Source organism: Rhinoraja longicauda, chromosome 24, assembly GCF_053455715.1.
Source record: "Rhinoraja longicauda isolate Sanriku21f chromosome 24, sRhiLon1.1, whole genome shotgun sequence".
Lineage (NCBI taxonomy): Eukaryota > Metazoa > Chordata > Chondrichthyes > Rajiformes > Arhynchobatidae > Rhinoraja > Rhinoraja longicauda.
Genome location: NC_135976.1, coordinates 3,308,057 through 3,325,810, shown reverse-complemented (window position 1 = coordinate 3,325,810; position 17,754 = coordinate 3,308,057). Strand labels below are relative to the sequence as shown.

The 17,754-nt window shown below is 42.7% G+C and overlaps 1 protein-coding gene across 1 annotated transcript in view; it reads right to left on the bottom strand.

The window, feature by feature from the left end:
- LOC144605203 (tyrosine-protein phosphatase non-receptor type 22-like) overlaps positions 1–17,754 on the bottom strand; it is a 98,335-nt gene that overhangs the window by 54,100 nt on the left and 26,481 nt on the right. The window contains exons 7-10 of the mRNA XM_078420298.1: positions 16,469–16,528; positions 11,647–11,789; positions 5,444–5,510; positions 2,831–2,908 (exon numbers count right to left, since the gene is read on the bottom strand). Coding sequence (XP_078276424.1) covers positions 2,831–2,908; positions 5,444–5,510; positions 11,647–11,789; positions 16,469–16,528 — 348 coding nt within the window. The remainder of the gene's footprint in view (positions 1–2,830; positions 2,909–5,443; positions 5,511–11,646; positions 11,790–16,468; positions 16,529–17,754) is intronic.

Here is a 17,754-nt window from a genome sequence, read left to right as displayed (position 1 = left end):
CAACAAGCCTTTTTAAAGCAGGGTTTGACCCATCAAGGTACACGGCACCAGCATCAATATCTGTGCTACTTCCCCTCGCAATATCTTTGAAACGTCCCACCAATGAGCTGAGAAGGGAAATGTTAACAAAGACGTCAGAAGGAGGTTTCATTCGCACCACAAGCACAAACCTCCAGCAGACAGACGAGTACTGAGCGCTTTCCACATGTCATAAAGAGCTGGCAGTTGACCAAACTCAAAACCAATTCAACAGAAACAAATTGGGAGGTTTTCCGACAGAGAGAGCAAGAAGCAGAGAGGGAGAGAAAATAACGCATTAAAAGGCAAACACAGAAAGGACGATGCGAAAGTAATAAGGAAATAAAGAAAGCACAGGAAATAGAATGAAAACAGATTAGTGCTGATTTTGATGAAAGTCCTCTCCTTCTGCGCTGGATGTTTCCACTAGTGGGAGAGTCTAGGACTAGAGGTCATAGCCTCAGAATTAAAGGACGGTCCTTTATGAAGGAGATGAGAAGGCATTTCTTTAGTCAGAGGGAGGTGAATCTTCTGGAATTCTTTGTCACAGAAGGCTGTGGAGGTTAAGTCAGTGGATATATTTTAAGGCAGAGATAGATAGATTCTTGATTATTCAGGCCTTATGGGGAGAAGGCAGGCGAATGGGGTTAGGATGGAGAGATAGATCAGCCATGATTGATGGCGGAGTAGACTTGATGGGCCGAATGGCCTAATTCTGCTCCTATTACTTATGACAGCCAGAGCTAAAGATCAAAACCTGCCCTCAACAGAATGAAAAACAATCTACTTCTGAAGCTGCCAGTAGACAATAGACAATAGACAATAGGTGCAGGAGTAGGCCATTCGGCCCTTCGAGCCAGCACCGCCATTCAATGTGATCATGGCTGATCATTCTCAATCAGTACCCCGTTACTGCTTTCTCCCCATACCCCCTGACTCCGCTATCCTTAAGAGCTCTATCCTTAAGAGCTATCCTTAAGAGCTGTATTCAGTATGTATTAACTTTCTCCTGCAGCATGCATCAGCGACTCTCCTGGGTTGGAATGTTGCTATTTTATGTCACAAGATTCACCAGGAAATATGAGCAGGAGTATTCCATCAGGCCCTTCACAAGCCTGCCCCAACCAATACATTTGATTGCAGCTGATCTATGTTGGCCTCAGTTCCCCTTTAGTGCCACTTCTTCATCTTCCCCTCCTCCTCTTCTTCTCCTTGATCCATCAAATATATCTACCTGCACCTCCATCCAGTACTTCTAATGATCCAGCTTCCACCTTGTGCCAGCGCAGAGAATGCCAGAGATCCACCACGCTCTGTGAGAAGAAATTTCTACTTACCTTAGCCCTGATTTTATAGGTATGTCTCTTTGTTTGACAATCTCCTATTCTTAAAAAACATTCAAATGTCAATGCTGTCAAGACTCCTCAGGATCTTGAACGTTTCAATAAGATGGAGGAAGGCCAGGAAACACATGCTCAAATGTTTAGGCTTCTCTTGGAATGCCAACCCTCTCATCGCAAGAATTAGCCGGGTGAATCTTTTTTGTACAGCCTCCTATTGCTTTTTATATAAGGCGACTAGGACTCTACACAGTGTTCCAGGTGAGGCCTCAACAACACCTTGTACAATTGCAACAAAAACCCTTTGCAATGAAGGCCAAAATGATGTTTGCCTTCCTAACTACTTGCTGGACAGGCCCACTAACATGTTGTGATCTGTGCATTGGAACACCTCGATCCCTATGTGTTTTACTCGTGTTCAGTCTCTCGCTCTATTCAGATAATAACCTGCCTTTTGATTTCTTTTACTGGTGCAAGCCTCCCACTTTCCCCAAATGTAAATGCCATTTCCCAGAGTTTTGCCCACTCGCTCAATCTATCTATTTCCTTTTGCAGAATCACAGTATCCTCATCACAGCTATTTTTGTATAATCGGCGCATTTGAAAACCTTATAAACTGTTCCTTCCCCCAGGCCAATGTAAATAGTGAACATTTGCTGGTCCCTACAATTGTTGGTTACCTCCTTCCAATCTGAAAATGACCCATTTATTCCAACTCCCTGTTTTCTATGAGAAAGCAGGTTTTCAATCGATTCCAATCATACTTCCTCTTATAACTATGGGTTTTTAAAGTTTGCAAAATCCCCTGCATGGCGTCATCTTGCCAAGTACGTTTTTGAAATCTAAATATGTTACTCACAAGTGATAGGAGCAGATTAGGCCTTTCGGCCCATCGTCTACTATGCTGTTCAATCTGATCTATCTCTCTCTCTTCTAAACCCATTCTCCTGCCTTCTCCCCATAACCCCTGACACCCGTATTAATCAAGAATCTATCTATTTCCACCTTAAAAATATCCATTGACGGCCTCCACAGCCTTTTATGGCAAATAATTCCACAGATTTACCACCCTCTGACTAAAGAAATTCCTCCTCATCTCCTTCCTAAAGGTACGTCTTTTTATTCTGAGCAAGTTCAAAGGAACTCCAGATATGCATTGAAGATAGACACAAAATGCTGGAGTAACTCAGCGGGACAGGCAGCAGCTCGGAAGAGAACGAATGGGTGACGTTTCAGGTTGAGACCCTTCTTCAGATTGATATGCATTAGTATTTATAAGGTTTTCTATGAGATTATCAATACTTAAAAGTGTGGAATCCATACAGTATGAAATATGCAAATTCAAATAAAAAATAAATTAAAAAGTCTTATTGATTAAAAGACAGGATATTTTAGTCGGATTGTACTTTTGGAGATTGCTAACATTACATGTTCCCCCAGTCTTTAGACATTCTTCAAAGCACCACCCATACCTTGGTTTGCACAACTGATGGTCTCTGTGTTCTCATTTCTTGAATCAGGTTGTAAATATTGAAATTGTCTGGGATTATCTGTAAACATAAATACAAATGTTTAATTTGACGCACGAGAAAGAAAACCCAATTTGTTGATATAGAAGACAAACAGCAAGATATCCTGAGGCACATCAATAGTCACAGGTCTCCAATCTGACAGCCTAATTACCACTACACTCTGCTTCCTACCATGAAATCAATTCTGTCACCAGTTAGTTGGCTCTCCCTACAGATTCCACGTAAACTAACCCTCCAGAGCAGCCTACCTGGCAGAACCTTGCTGTGGAGCGTATGGACCCCAGACATACAAGAATGGAAGGATATGGATTATGAGCAGGTAGATAAGAGACGGGCTTGCTATCATGTTTGGTACAGATATTGTGGGCTGAATGGCCTGTTCTTTCCTATGTTTGATTTGTTATCCATGGTCTTTTCCTTCAATCTCTCCTTTGTGAATGGACCTTTCCCGTTTGCTGTTTGAGATACAAAATGGTACTTTACTGCACTGCCCTTCGGAAATCATTCAAACCTAAGTGATGTAAACTGTGGACCATATCCGACATGACTTTTTTGGAAAACTATATGTGGAAAAGATGTTGGGGAAACCTCTGCTGAATGTAATATACGTCTAAATGGCCTGGAAATAAACGTAGATGGGTTGGTGAGTAAGTTTGCTTACAACACAACAATTGGAAGAATTGCAGGCAGTGAGAAAAGTTATCAGAAGATACAGCGTGATATAGATCAGATGCATTAATGGGCAGCAAAATGGCAGATGGAGTTTAACCGAAGCAAGTGTGAAGTGATGCACTTTGGGGGGTTGAATGTAAGGGGAAAGTATACAGTTAATGGCAGGACCCTTTACAGCAGTGATGTGCAGAGGGGTGATGGAGTTCAAGTTCAGAGCTCACAGGATGTGGCAGCACAAGTAGATAAGGTAGTAAATGAGGTATATGGTGCGCTTGCTTTCATAGCAAGGGGCATTGAATATAAACATCAGGAAGTCATGCTGCAGTTCTATAGGACTTTGATGAGGCCGTATTTGGAGTATTGTGTGCAGTTCTGCTCACCCCAACACAGGAAAGATGTCGAGGCTTTGGAGAGGATGCGGAGGAGGTTCACCAGAATGACAATAGACAATAGATAATAGGTGCAGGAGGAGGCCATTCGGCCCTTCGAGCTAGCACCGCCATTCAATGTGATCATGGCTGATCATTCTCAATCAGTACCCCGTTCCTGCCTTCTCACCATAGCCCCCGACTCCGCTATCCTTAAGAGCTCTATCTAGCTCTCTCTTGAATGCATTCAGAGAATTGGCCTCCACTGCCTTCTGAGGCAGAGAATTCCACAGATTCACAACTCTCTGACTGAAAAGGTTTTTCCTCATCTCAGTTCTAAGAAAAAGTTTTTCCTCATCTCAGTTCTAAGAAATGCTGCCTGGATTAGAGGGTTTTAGCTGCAGCGAGAGGCTGGGTAGACTTGTATCGTGTTCTCTGGAACGTCAGAGGTTGCACACCTTCATTAAGCTTTCCCCTCTCACCTTATAGCCATGCCCTCTGGTGTTGGACATGTCCACCCTGGGAAAAAGGTTCTGACTGTCTGCCCCATCTACACCTCTCACAATTTTATATAATTCTATCAAGTCTCCCTTCAACCTCCGACATACACTAACTATACAAACAACTTTTACTACCTGCAAAGATCGAGCCAGCGAGCATCAAACACTGAATGAACTGCTCGGGTCTTTATAGAACCAACTCCATTGTGTATTTGCCATGGTAAAAATGACCGTGCCCATCTGGTGCAGATCTTTGCATTATGCATTAACTTGCTTCAGGCGAGTCACAAGTTCAATGTTGGTGCATAAACAGTAGAAGATGTTAAATATTATTATTGCTTTGAGGGGAGGGAAAGAACAAAAACACAATGACCAGGTGAGAATATTTATAATTCCATGGAATTGAGGTGAAGAATTGAGTGTGATTCACTGCTTGAGCTACCATGAGGTCATAAAGAATAGAAGGAGAATTAGGCCATTCGGCCAATCAAGTCAACTCCGCCATTCAATCATGGCTGATCTATCTCTCCCTCCTAGCCCCATTCTCCTGCCTTCTCCCCATAACCTCTGGCACCCATATTAATCAAGAATCTATTTATCTCTGCCTTAAATATATCCACTGACTTGGTCTCTACAGCCTTCTGTGGCAAAGAATTCCACAGACTTACCACCCTCTGACTAAAGAAATTTCTCCTCATCTCCTTCCTAAAAGAACATCCTTTAATTCTAAATAACAATTTTTTTGTCATTGTACTGTTCCTGATTCATTGGTTAAAAAGCATAGGGCAAGTATATAACTGACTGTGTGATAACAGCAACACATTTGAAATATCTATACCTACTATTTTAATAAATCTGTTTACTAATTTAATAAATGCTTCAGATATTTCTATTGCCACTAGAATAGCAGCAAGATATTTTAGGCGAGGGCATTTTTAGACCTCTCAGTTCCCTGTTGCGATGCAGAAATTGTTTAAATGAGACATTGTGAATGTAAATAGAATGAAAATTACCCCATCCCTGAGCAGCTTCCATGTGTAATCAATGGCACATATCACACCCGTCCGTCCACAACCAGCACTGCAATGTAAAGGAGAGTCAGAGGTGGACGTCAGGAGAGAATGTAATGAAAAATCAAGCATTCTTTATCGAGATAGCATGATAGCCAATCTCAGTCAGTAAGAAAAGCGGCACGGTGGCGCAGCGGTAGAGTTGCTGCCTTACTGCGCTTGCAGCATCGGAGACCCGAGTTCGATCCTGACTACGGGTGCTGTCTGTACGGAGTTTGTGTGTTCTCCCCGTGACGAAAGGCGAACACTGGCCCTATCCCCGAACTCTATTTCCGTTATATTGATGACTGCATTAGTGCTACCTCCTGCACCCATGCAGAACTCATGGACTTCATCAACTTCACCACCAATTTTCGTCTTGCACTCAAATTTACTTGGACAATCTCCGACACCTCCCTCCCCTTTCTTGATCGCACCAGAAATGGACAATTGACTGACATCTATTACAAACCTAATGACTCCCACAACTATCTCGACTACACTTATTCCCACCCTGCTTCCTGCAAAGACTCTACCCCCTTATCCCAAATCCCCCGTCTACACCGCATCTGCGTCCAAGATGGGGTGTTCCATACCAGGACATCCGAGATATCCTCATTCTTTGGGGAACGGGGGTTCTCCTCTCCCATCATAGATGTGGCCCTCACTCGTGTCTCCTCGGTACCCCGCAGCTCCGCCCTTGCTCCCCCTCGTCACAACAGAGACAGAGTCCCCCTAGTCCTTACCTTCCACCCCATCAGCCATCGTTTACATCACAATCCTCCAAAATTTCCGCCAACTCCAACGGGATCCCACAACTAGTCACATCTTCCCATCTCCACCCCTTTCCGCCTTCCGCAGAGACTGTTCCTTCCACAATTCCCTGGTTAACTCATCCCTTCCCACCAAAACCACCCCCTCCCCAGGTACCTCCCCCTGCAACCGCAGTAGATGCAGCACCTGTTGCTTTACCTCCTCCCTCGACTCTGTCCAGGGACCCCGACAGTCCTTTCAGGTGAGGCAGAGGTTCACTTGCATCTCCTCCAATCTCATCTACTGTATCCGTTGTTCAAGATGTGGACTCTTATACATCAACAAGACCAAACGCAGACTGGGCGATCGTTTCGCTGAAACACCTTCGCTTAGCCCGTGTGAACCAACCTGATCTCCCGGTTGCTGGACACTTTAATTCCCCTTCCCATTCCCACATTGACCTTTCTGTCCTCGGTATCTTCCATTGTCAGAGTGAGGCTAAACGCAAATTGGAGGAACAGCATCTCATATTTCACTTGGGCAGCTTACAGTCCAGTGGTATGAATATTGATTTCTCTCACTTCAGGTAGCCTTGGCATTCCCTCTCTCTCCATCCCTCCCCCACCCAAGTCACACTAGCTTCTCATTTTCAACCATTAAACAGCTTACAATGGCCTGTTTCCTTTATCATCGTTACTTTTTGCATGTCTTTCATTCATTGTTCTTTATCTCTCCACATCACCGTCTATATCTTTCGTTTCCCTTATCCCTAACCAGTCTGAAGAAGGGTCTCGACCCAAAACGTCACCCATTCCTTCTCTCCAGAGATGCTGCCAGTCCCACTGAGTTATTCCAGCTTATTGTGCCTATCCCCGTGACATGCGTGGGTTTTCTCCGAGATCATCGTTTTCCTCTCACACTCCAAAGACATACAGTTTGTAAGTTAATTGACTTGGTATAAATGTAAAAATCATTCCGAGTGCGTTTAGAATAGTATTAATGTGCGGGGATCGTTGGTCGATGCGGACTTGGTGAGCCGAAGTGCCCTTTTCCATGCTGTATCGCTAAACTAAACTAAGAACATTATTATTCCCTCAAAATTTGAAATCTTTAACAGCCCAATATTTCGATCCTGTAAACAAATTGGGCTGTTAGTCATGTTTGAGTTTGATTTTAGTATTAGCATTTCGTAGAGTCATATAGCATGGAGACATGGAAATGCCCTTTGGCCCAAGTTGCCCATGCTAACAAGACACCCTCTTTACTTGTAAGTCCATGTCACACTCCAGGATTTCAACACATTGTCAAGAAAGGCAACTGTGGCCAGCACAGATTGGAATAGAAGGCAAAGCGAATTGTCTAATCTTTCATTTTTAGTCTTTGCAACAACAATATGCATTTTATAGCTGCGTACATGTGGTAATAGGGCCCAAAGTGAAGGCCGTGAGTGTTATCAGACAAAATTTGCATGAAAGATGTTTGATTCGAAGAAATGTACAGAGTTGAAAGGATGGTCGACAGGAAGAGATTGTGTACAGAGGGAGGGTGTGAGACCAAAGGGGAACATGAAAGATAACGCCAAGAGCCAACATGGATTACCAATCTTTCCCGTCTTCCAACTTTCCTCATCCCCCTTCCTCCTCCTCTTCCTCCTCCCCAACTCCCAAGAGTGTTGCCTTCCTCTTTGCTGTTCCTCCAAAACTACACCTCAAAAAAAAACATTTCCCTCATTCCTTTTGAACTCCAAATTCTCTTTTGTCCTCAATACTCACCTGCAAGGAATGTGCCGTACACAAAGCCCATCCAATAGCAACTACCCATTGGATTGGTTTGCAAAGCAAAATAAATGCAGAGTCATGACAAAAGAACAGAGTTTGGGTTTAATTGGTTGAATGTTTTCCCTTTTGTTCCAAGACCTTGTGCACCTCTGAAATCAAGATGTACAGCGGGGATAAGTCAGGTAAATGCAGGTCAGTGGATCAAAGAATGATAGGGGAATTATTGGAAACATTTCTGAGGCACAGGAAATGAGTTGTACTTGGAGAGGCAAGGATAGACAGCATGGCTTTGCTGAGGCATGCTCTGTTTGACTAATTTGATGCATTTTGTCAAAGAAGTATGTTGACAAGGATGGTGGGACTGGAGTAGTGTGCATGGACTTCAACACGGCTTCCGACAAGATTCCACAAGGGAAAATGTTCCAAAAGGTAAAATATTATGGATGTTGCCTGGGATGGAGAGTTTCAGCTGTGAGGAGAGACTATGTTGGTTTCTTTGCCTAGGAGTGTGGAAGGATGAAGTGTCAGGGGTAGGGTACCTGCCTGAGGTATATAACATAATAAGGGACATAGAAAAAGTAGTTTTTGCAGCAGTATCCACGTCCAAGAAGGGATTTGTGGAAATTATTTTCATTCGGGGATTGTTAAAATCTGCAATGCATTGCCCAAGGGTGTGGTGGAGTCAGGCAGTCTCACAAAATACAAGATGTATTTACATGAACACTTTCAATGAAATGCCATTTAATGGCCTCATAAAACTGAGGTGAGAAGAAACTTTTCATCCAGTGAGTTGTGAATTTGTGGAATTCTCTGCCACAGAAGGCAGTGAAGGCCAATTCACTGGATGAATTTAAAAGAGAGTTGGATAGAGCTCTAGGGGCTAGTGGAATCAAGGGATATGGGGAGAAGGCAGGCACAGGTTACTGATTGTGGATGATCAGCTATGATCACAATGAATGGTGGTGCTGGCTCTAAGGGCCAAATGGCCTCCTCCTGCACCTATTTTCTATGTTTCTATGGCATGGGGGACAAGGAACTGGAAGACTACATTTTTATTGATGGGTATTTAGTAACCAGCATAGACACTGTAGGAGGAAAGGCCATTACTACTTGACTACGAAGCTACTTGACCACGATGAGATTGTGGAAAATCCCCAAACACTTTCTGCCTCATTCTAAGAAAATGGAAATAATAGCTAATGTTAACATAGAACAGTACAGCATTGGAACCGGCCCTTCGGCCCAAAATGACCCAAGCCAAACATGCAGTCATGTCAAACTAATCTCCTCTGCCTGCATGTGACCCACATCCCTCCATTCCCTCCATTCTACTTGCCCATCTGAAAACCTTGTCTGAAGAAGGGTCTCGACCCGAATTGACACCTATTCCTTTTCTCCAGAGATGCTGTCTGACCCGCTGAGTTACTGCAGCTTTTTGTGTCGTTTAGCCTTTAGTTTAGAGATACAGCGCAGAAACATGCCCTTCGGACCACCGGGTCCGCACCAACCAGCGATCCCCGCACATTAACTTCACTCTATACACACTAGGGACAACCTTACATTAATACCAAGCCAATTAACCTACAAACCTGTACGCCTTTGGAGTGTGGGAGGAAACCGAAGATCCCGGGGAAAACCCACGCAGGAGGAGAACGTACAAACCCACCGGGAGAACGTACAAACTCCAGACAGCACCCGTAGTCAGGATTAAACCCAGGTCTCTGGCACTGCAAGGCAGTAGCTCTACCACTGCGCCACCATACTGCTTTAATGCCTCTTGAAAGCCACTATCATATTTGTCTCCATGACCACCCTCGGCAGCACTTTCCAGGCACCCACCACCCTCGGTTAAAAAAAACTTTCCCTGCACATCTCCTTTAAATTTTGGCCCTCTCACCTTAAAGCTCTGCCCTCTGGTCTTTAACATTTCCACCTGGGAAGAAGGTTCTGACCGTCTACCCGATCTATGCCTCCCTATTTTATACACTTATATTGGGTCACACCACTGCCCCGAAACCAACCTGTAACGTTCCAGAGGGAAAAATCCAGTTTGTCAAGACTCTCCTTACAACTAATACCCTCTAATCCAGGCAGCATTCTGGTAAACCGATTTTGCACCCACTTCAAATTTCCACATCCCTCGAGTCATGGAGTGACCGGAACTGCACACAATACTCCACATTACATTCTCAATATTTCTCAAGATCACCAAATGGAGGACATTCTCAAGATCACCAAATGGAGGACATTCTCAAGATCACCAAATAGATGACATTGTTATTCTGCTTTCTGTTGTTGAAGGGCCAAAGATTGAGAAGCTCCAAGAAACATTCAAGGGTCCAGAATAATGTAGAAAAAAAAAATCTTGTTTCAGGCCATTTTTAAATCACTTCCTCCCCCCTTCTCACACCCACGCAGTCCAAAATTCCGCATGTCACAAATGGTGTGTATTCATAGGGATTTTCTTGCACATTAATACTCTCATTTTTCTGGTGAATGACCCGTACATTGCGAAACCATGTGTGAGAGAGCAATATTTTAAAAAATTCATTCATGCTACATTTTTTATTACCCCCGACCATGCTGTCAGAGACGTCGCACGTACTCGGAAACATTATCACCTCCAAATTTCCCCTCAGCACACAATCCTGGTATGAACACATGCTGAACACTATTTCCTTAAATAGAACACACCGCCGTTCCATCACCTGACCTTCAGCACATCTTGCCATTAACCACACAAACATTTGCTCCTCAGGCCTTCAGTTTTCTTTGTTAAGATTTAAAACCCTAATTTTGGATTAAACCATATCACTTTCAAACTCATTGCTAAATTCTATCATGTTATAATCACTTTCATGAAAGCCCCTTAACTACAAGATTATGAATTAGCCCTTTATTCACAAAATGCTGGAGTAACTCAGCAGATCAGGCAGCATCTCAGGAGAGAAGGAATGGGTGACGTTTCGGGTCGGGACCCTTCTTCAGACTGATGTCAGGGGGGCGGGACAAAGGAAGGATATAGGTGGAGACAGGAAGATGGAGGGAGAACTGGGAAGGGGGAGGGAAAGAGAGGTACTATCTAAAGTTGCTGGGTATTCTTTCATTGTTATTGGGTCCAAACCCTGGGAACTCCCTTCTTCTAAAGTGGAAGCAATTTTACACCATGAACCATAGTGATTCAAGGAGATGGTTGACATTGACTTGAAAAGGGCTACAGAATGAGCAATGGATGGTCTGGTGGGCAAAGAGAAATTGAGAGAAGTGGGACAAGATAGACAGGAACAAGTCAAATATTCCCTCAACTGCATTGGTACTGAACATTTATTAAAACATCTTTTAATAAATGTTTATTTATTAAAGCCCTATGGGAATAAAAGTGATAGAATATATCCGGCTGTATGTATATGATATGATATGATATGATATGCTCATCAGATTGTGTAATAGCAACAGCGGAGAATTAAAATCACCAACGGAGTACATTTTCTCTGTTGGGTTTTTCTCCTTCAAAACTCCAAGATGTTAGGGATCAACATTCAATTATAAAAATGGTGACTTGGACATGTATTTGAAAGCAGGTACCCATAATGGTATTTCAATCAATCTTTGGGCTCTTGGTAATTGCTGGCTTACCTGCAGTGAATGCACATGGGGACATCATCGTGCTGCTGAATATCCCGCATGTCTTTGATCAGTTCCAAGGTGGGATCTATTGACGATGGGACTCCATGATCTGGCCAGTTGGCGTAGTGAAGTTGATACACAGTCCGAGCGATCTGCCACAGATAAAACCACAACGTGTCAGTGTTTAAGGCCAGAAGGTCATAGGTGATAGGAGCAGAATTAGGCCATTCGGCCCATCAGGTCTACTCCGCCATTCAATCGTGGCTGATCTATCTCTCCCTCCTAACCCCATTCTCCTGCCTTCTCCCCGTAACCTCTGACACCCGTACTGATCAAGAATCCATCTATCTCTGCCTTAAAAATATCCATGACTTGGTCTCCACAGCCTTCTGTGGCAACACAAGAAGGTTTGTCCAACAGAATACGCTGATCAACTCCAGCTGAGGCAATAGTCATGTCCACTTACTGCAGGCATTAATTAGTCAAAATGACCTCTCATGCAGTACAGGTAAATGTACTGCACATTGCACATATGCTTAAATATATATTGTCAGTCTGTAATTAATGAAATAAAACACACTCATCAATAAAAAACTGTCTGAAAAAGGGTCCTAACCCGAAAAGTCACCCATTCCCTCTCTCCAGAGATGCTGCCTGTCCCGCTGAGTTACATTTTGTGTAGGCATTTTGTGTCTACCTTCGATTTAAACCAGCATCTGCAGTTCTCTCCTACACATTCTTGATTTTCATCTCACTATCTCACCACCTGGCAGAAAGTGAAATTAAAATTTATAATCACATCCTGAACAAAGCAAGTGTAGAAACTACATGACCAAGAGAGTGATTGTTATTGGTCTTTATCTTCTGATCAGAAGTGCAATTAGCCACATGCAGATGCTCAATCAGCCACATCAATCTGATTACTCGTGCAATGGGTGACTGGGATCTAAAGCTACATTGTGATGAAATGGTATTAGGATGCAAAATAACTGAAAACATCAATGAAACGTTACCAAACATTTACAGTGTTGTCAGTGGAGCTGCATATACACTCTGCACCTCGATATGCAGAGATCGAGAATAATTATTTACACTTCAATTAGTAGACCACTTTCTTGCTCCAGTAAGTTGTAGTTCTGGTACCAGTCCAACAATCCAGAGATCATGGACTCATTATTAACTACCACCTGATGAAAGGAAAAATCCAGTAGAACGTGGAGATACAACCCATTATACAGATCTAATATGTAGGAAAGAACTGTAGATGCTGGATTAAACTGAAGCTAGACACAAGAGGCTGGAGTAACTCAGTTCGGGTGAAAGATCACCCATTCCTTCTCGACCTGAAACGTCATCCATTCCTTCTCTCCAGAGATGCTGCTTGTCCCACTGAGTTACTCCAGCATTTTGTGTCCAACTTCCATTGTACAGACCCGTTATCTTTTTGAGGCAGTGGCAAATAACAGGAAAGTCTAAATGCAGAGAGATTGCCTTTAATTAACATCATTAATTAATTAGGCTCTCATTGGAAATTAGATTTCATTTGGAATTTGTTTCTGGCATGGGGTGTTTCAGTTGGTGACCATTTCTTTTACATTTCATGGATCTGATTATCACTGGCAAGACTCGTGCATTGCCAGTCTCCAATTGCCCTTGGAAAGATGCTGAGGAGTCACCTTCATGTTCTGCTGCAGTCCTTCTGGTGAAAGGGGCAAGTTTCATGATTTAGGCTCGGTGAAGACAAAGGATTAATCATTGGAAGATCTGATCGAATAATTGGTATATTTTATTATTCCTGAGCGGAATATTTTATTATTCCGATTCAGAATACTGTGTAATCGGAAATAAACACAAAAAAAAAATGCTGGGAACATTCATAGAACAATACAGCACACTGTCTGTGCCGAACGTGAATGCCAAGACCAACTCTTATGCCTGCACAAAATCCAAACTCCATTCATTCCCTGCGCATCCATAAGCCTATCCAAACGTCTCTTAAATGCCACTAACGAATCTGCCTCAACCACCACCTCTTCCAGACACTCACCACCCTCTCCATAAGAAACTTGCCACAACACATCTCCTTTAAACTTGCCCCTCTCAACTTAAAACTATGCTCTCCAGTATTTGATTTATCCATCTTGGTAAAAAGGTTCTGACTGTCTACCCTATCTACGCCTCTCAGAATTTGATATACTTCTATCAGGTCTCCTGCACTCTCTGGAGAAAACAATCTGTGTCTTTCCAAACTCTTCCTGTAGCTAATACTGCCTAGTCCAGGCATCATTCTGGTAAACCTCTTCTGTATCCTTTCCAAAGCCTCCAACTCCTTCCTGTAGTGGGGTGATCGGAAATACTCCAAATGTGACCAGAATTGCATGCAAATCTCCTATTAAGCTGCATCGTGACTTCCTGACTCTTACACTCGATGCCCCTACCAATGAAGGCAAGCAAACCATGCGCCTTCCACTCGTGTTGGAACTTTCAGGGGGTTATGGATCTGGACCCCAAGATCCCACCTGTTCTTTCAATGAAGTTAAGGGTCACACCAGTAATCGTATATTTTCTCCTTGCATTATAATTCCAAAAGTGCAACACCTCACACTTCATCGGCCATTCCTCCACTCATTTCTGTAGCTGATACTCTGAGTCTTCCTCACTGTCTGCACCCACAGCAATCTTGGTGTCATCTGCAAACTCACTATCCAACCCGTCTACATTTACGTCCAAATTATTTATATTACAGATGCTCCTCGACTTACGATGCTTCGGCGGCGTGCGATATTTAGACTTTACGATGGTGCAAAAGTGATATACATTCAGTAGAAACCGCACTTCGAAGTTTGAATTGTGATCTTTTCCTGGGCTAGCGATGTGCGTTTTCGACTTACGATATTTTTGATTTATGATGGGTTCGTCGGAACAAAAACCCCATCGTACGTCGAGGAGCAACTGTATATATCACAAACAGCAGAGGTTCTAGCGCATAAACCTGCAGAACTCTAATGATCACAGGCATCCAGCATGAATATTGCCCTTCCTCCACATCACTCTGTTTTCTATCAGTGAACCAGTTTTGAATCCATCCACCCCGTGGGAGGCTCATCATTCTCTAATTCCATGGATTTCTTTTACTTCTCTTCTTTAGGAAGGAACAGCATTAGCTACTCTCCAGTCCTCCTCAACCTCACCTGTGGCGAGAGAAGACCCAGAGATCTTTGTCAAGGCTCATGCATTCTCAGTTCAGTTTAGTGTATTGTCACGTGTACAGGTACAGTGAAAAGCTTTTGTTGCGTGCTAACCAGTCAGTAGAAAGACAATACTTGAGTACAATCGAGCCATTTACAGGATAAGGGAGTAATGTTTGGTGCTAGGTACAACGAGTAAAGTCCGATCAAAGATAGTCCGAGGGTTACCATTAAGGTAGATAGTAGTTCAAGACTGCTCTATTGTCTCTCTCAATAACCTGGAATAGATCTCATCAGGTCCAGATGATTTATGCATATCAAGAATACTAACACCTCCTCCTCCTAAATCTCAAACTGCCCTTGTTTATTAGTATTCAGTGAGGACTTTAGTTCTGACAAAAGGCCTCGGTCCTAAAATATTAATTAATTTTCTTTCCGTAGTCGCCCAACTTGCTGAGGGTTTCCAGCACTCTCAGATTTTTTTTGTAGATTTCCAACGCGTTATTTTTTGATTTTCATTAATTATAAACTTCTGGGTGTGCACTTGATAGGAATCTTAAGTTCCTATCCGAGATGAAAGACTGAAATATCCCTGCAGCTTTCTGCAGCATGTGCTAATGTAGAAGGAATCATTGGATAATGGCGCATAGAAAGAGGCCATTTGACTCATCTTTCTTGTGTCAGCTCTTGGAAGAACTAAGCTAAACTAAACTAGAACTGGTGCCACTCCCCTGCTCTGTCCACATGCCCTCTTTCGATAACATCTCCTACTTTTAGTTTTTTTTTAGTTTAGAGATACAGCGTGGAAACAGGCCTTTCGGCCTTCCGGGTCACCGCCGACCAGCGATCCCCGCACATTAACACTATCCTACACACACTAGGGACAACTTTTACATTTACCATGCTAATTAACCTACAAACCTGTACATCTTTGGTATGTGGGAGGAAACCGAAGATCTCGGAGAAAACCCACGCAGGTCACGGGGAGAATGTACGAACTTCATACAGACAGCTCCCGTAGTCGGGATCGAACCCTGGACTCCGGTGCTGCAAGCGCTGTAAGGCAGCAACTCTACCGCTGTGCTACTGTGCCGACTTATTTGAATGTCACAATTGAATTTGCTTCCACCACCTGGCAGCACGTTCCAGACAAAAACTCAAAATGTTGGCCATGTTATCTCAGTTTCTTCTGATATCAACTTAAATATATTACTTTCTTCAATTGGAAACAATTTCTCTTTATTTAATCATTTATTCATGACTTTGAACACCCTAATCAAATCATCTCCTAAGCTTGGCTTCTTCAAGGCGGACAATCATACTTACTTCTGTTCTTCCAAATTGGTAACCTTCATGCACCCTATCATTCAGATCTTTCTATTCAGTGAGTTACATTTTTATCAAAATAGTATTTTACTGTTTACCATTTTGTAGAGGAAGATACATATGCAGACACTAGATGCTTCTTTACTATTATATCAGTGGACCCACATTAATGTTATATTAAATGTTTTTGAAAGTGATAGATAGTTGAACTAAGGGGCCAATTGTTAGAGGAAGTTATTAAAGTAGATCTGACTGTGATTAGTACGCACATCTTTCATGGTAACAATTAGATGCAAATCTTTAATCATTTTACTCACATTGTGGTAATGAACTTTCAATGTTCTGATGATATATTCTGATTTGACCACTTCTTTTTCCTGGAGAATGAGAGAGACATTCTAAAGTGAGACATTGCAAAGTTGATAATGATTTACCAATGATAGACACAAAAAGGTGGAGTAACTCAGCGGGTCAGACAGCACCTCTGGAGAGAAGGAATAGGTGACGTTTCCGGTCACGACCCTCCTTCAGAAGAATCTCGACACGAAACGTCACCTATTCCTTCTCTCCAGTGATGCTGTCTGACCCGCTGAGTTACTCCAGCTTTTTGTGTCTATCCTCTGTTTAAACCAGCATCTGCAGTTCCTTCCTACACATGATTGACCAATGCCCGCTACCTCAAGATTGTTGGGTCACCAGTTTCTTTCAACCAGAACTAAATGGCCAGTAAAGTGAGATGGATATCAGAGTTTAACATCCTGGGATGGCCACCTGTAGGTAGAGCTTAAGAGGTTAGGAAAGAGGTTCTCTCTTCCCCTCCCCCTTCCCAGATCTCCCTCTATCTTCCTGTCTCCACCTATATCCTTCCTTTGTCCCGCCCCCCTGACATCAGTCTGAAGAAGGGTCTCGACCCGAAACGTCGCCCATTCCTTCTCTCCTGAGATGCTGCCTGACCTGCTGAGTGACTCCAGCATTTTGTGAATAAATACCTTCGATTTGTACCAGCATCTGCAGTTATTTTCTTATACTCTCATATGTTAAGGATGAATTCCTGATCTTCCAAACTACCTCATTGGGGCCTTTGCAATTTTTTTTATCTACATTTTCTCTGTCGTGGTAACACTATACATCAGCACTCTTGTTTATTTTCTCTATCGCACTACATAATGCATGGTATAATTTACCTGACTTGTACACAATTATTTTCCACTGTATCTAGGAAAACATGGCAATAATGAACCAATACTAATTCCAGAAGGCAATATTACATCTTTGTCCAATAACCAAGGGCGAATTCATAATCTTGTAGTTAAGGGGCTTTCATGAAAGTGATTATAACATGATAGAATTTAGCAATGAGTTTGAAAGTGATATGGTTTAATCCAAAATCAGGGTTTTAAATCTTAACAAAGAAAACTGTGAAGGCCTGAGGAGCAAATGTTTGTGTGTGATTAATGGCAAGATGTGCTAAAGGTCAGGTGATGGAACGGCAGTGTGTTCTATTTAAGGAAATAGTACATAAACTGCAAAAAAAAATTATGTTACATACAAATCTTCAAAGGAAAAGTGATTCATTCATGGCTGATGAGAATAAATGAGGATA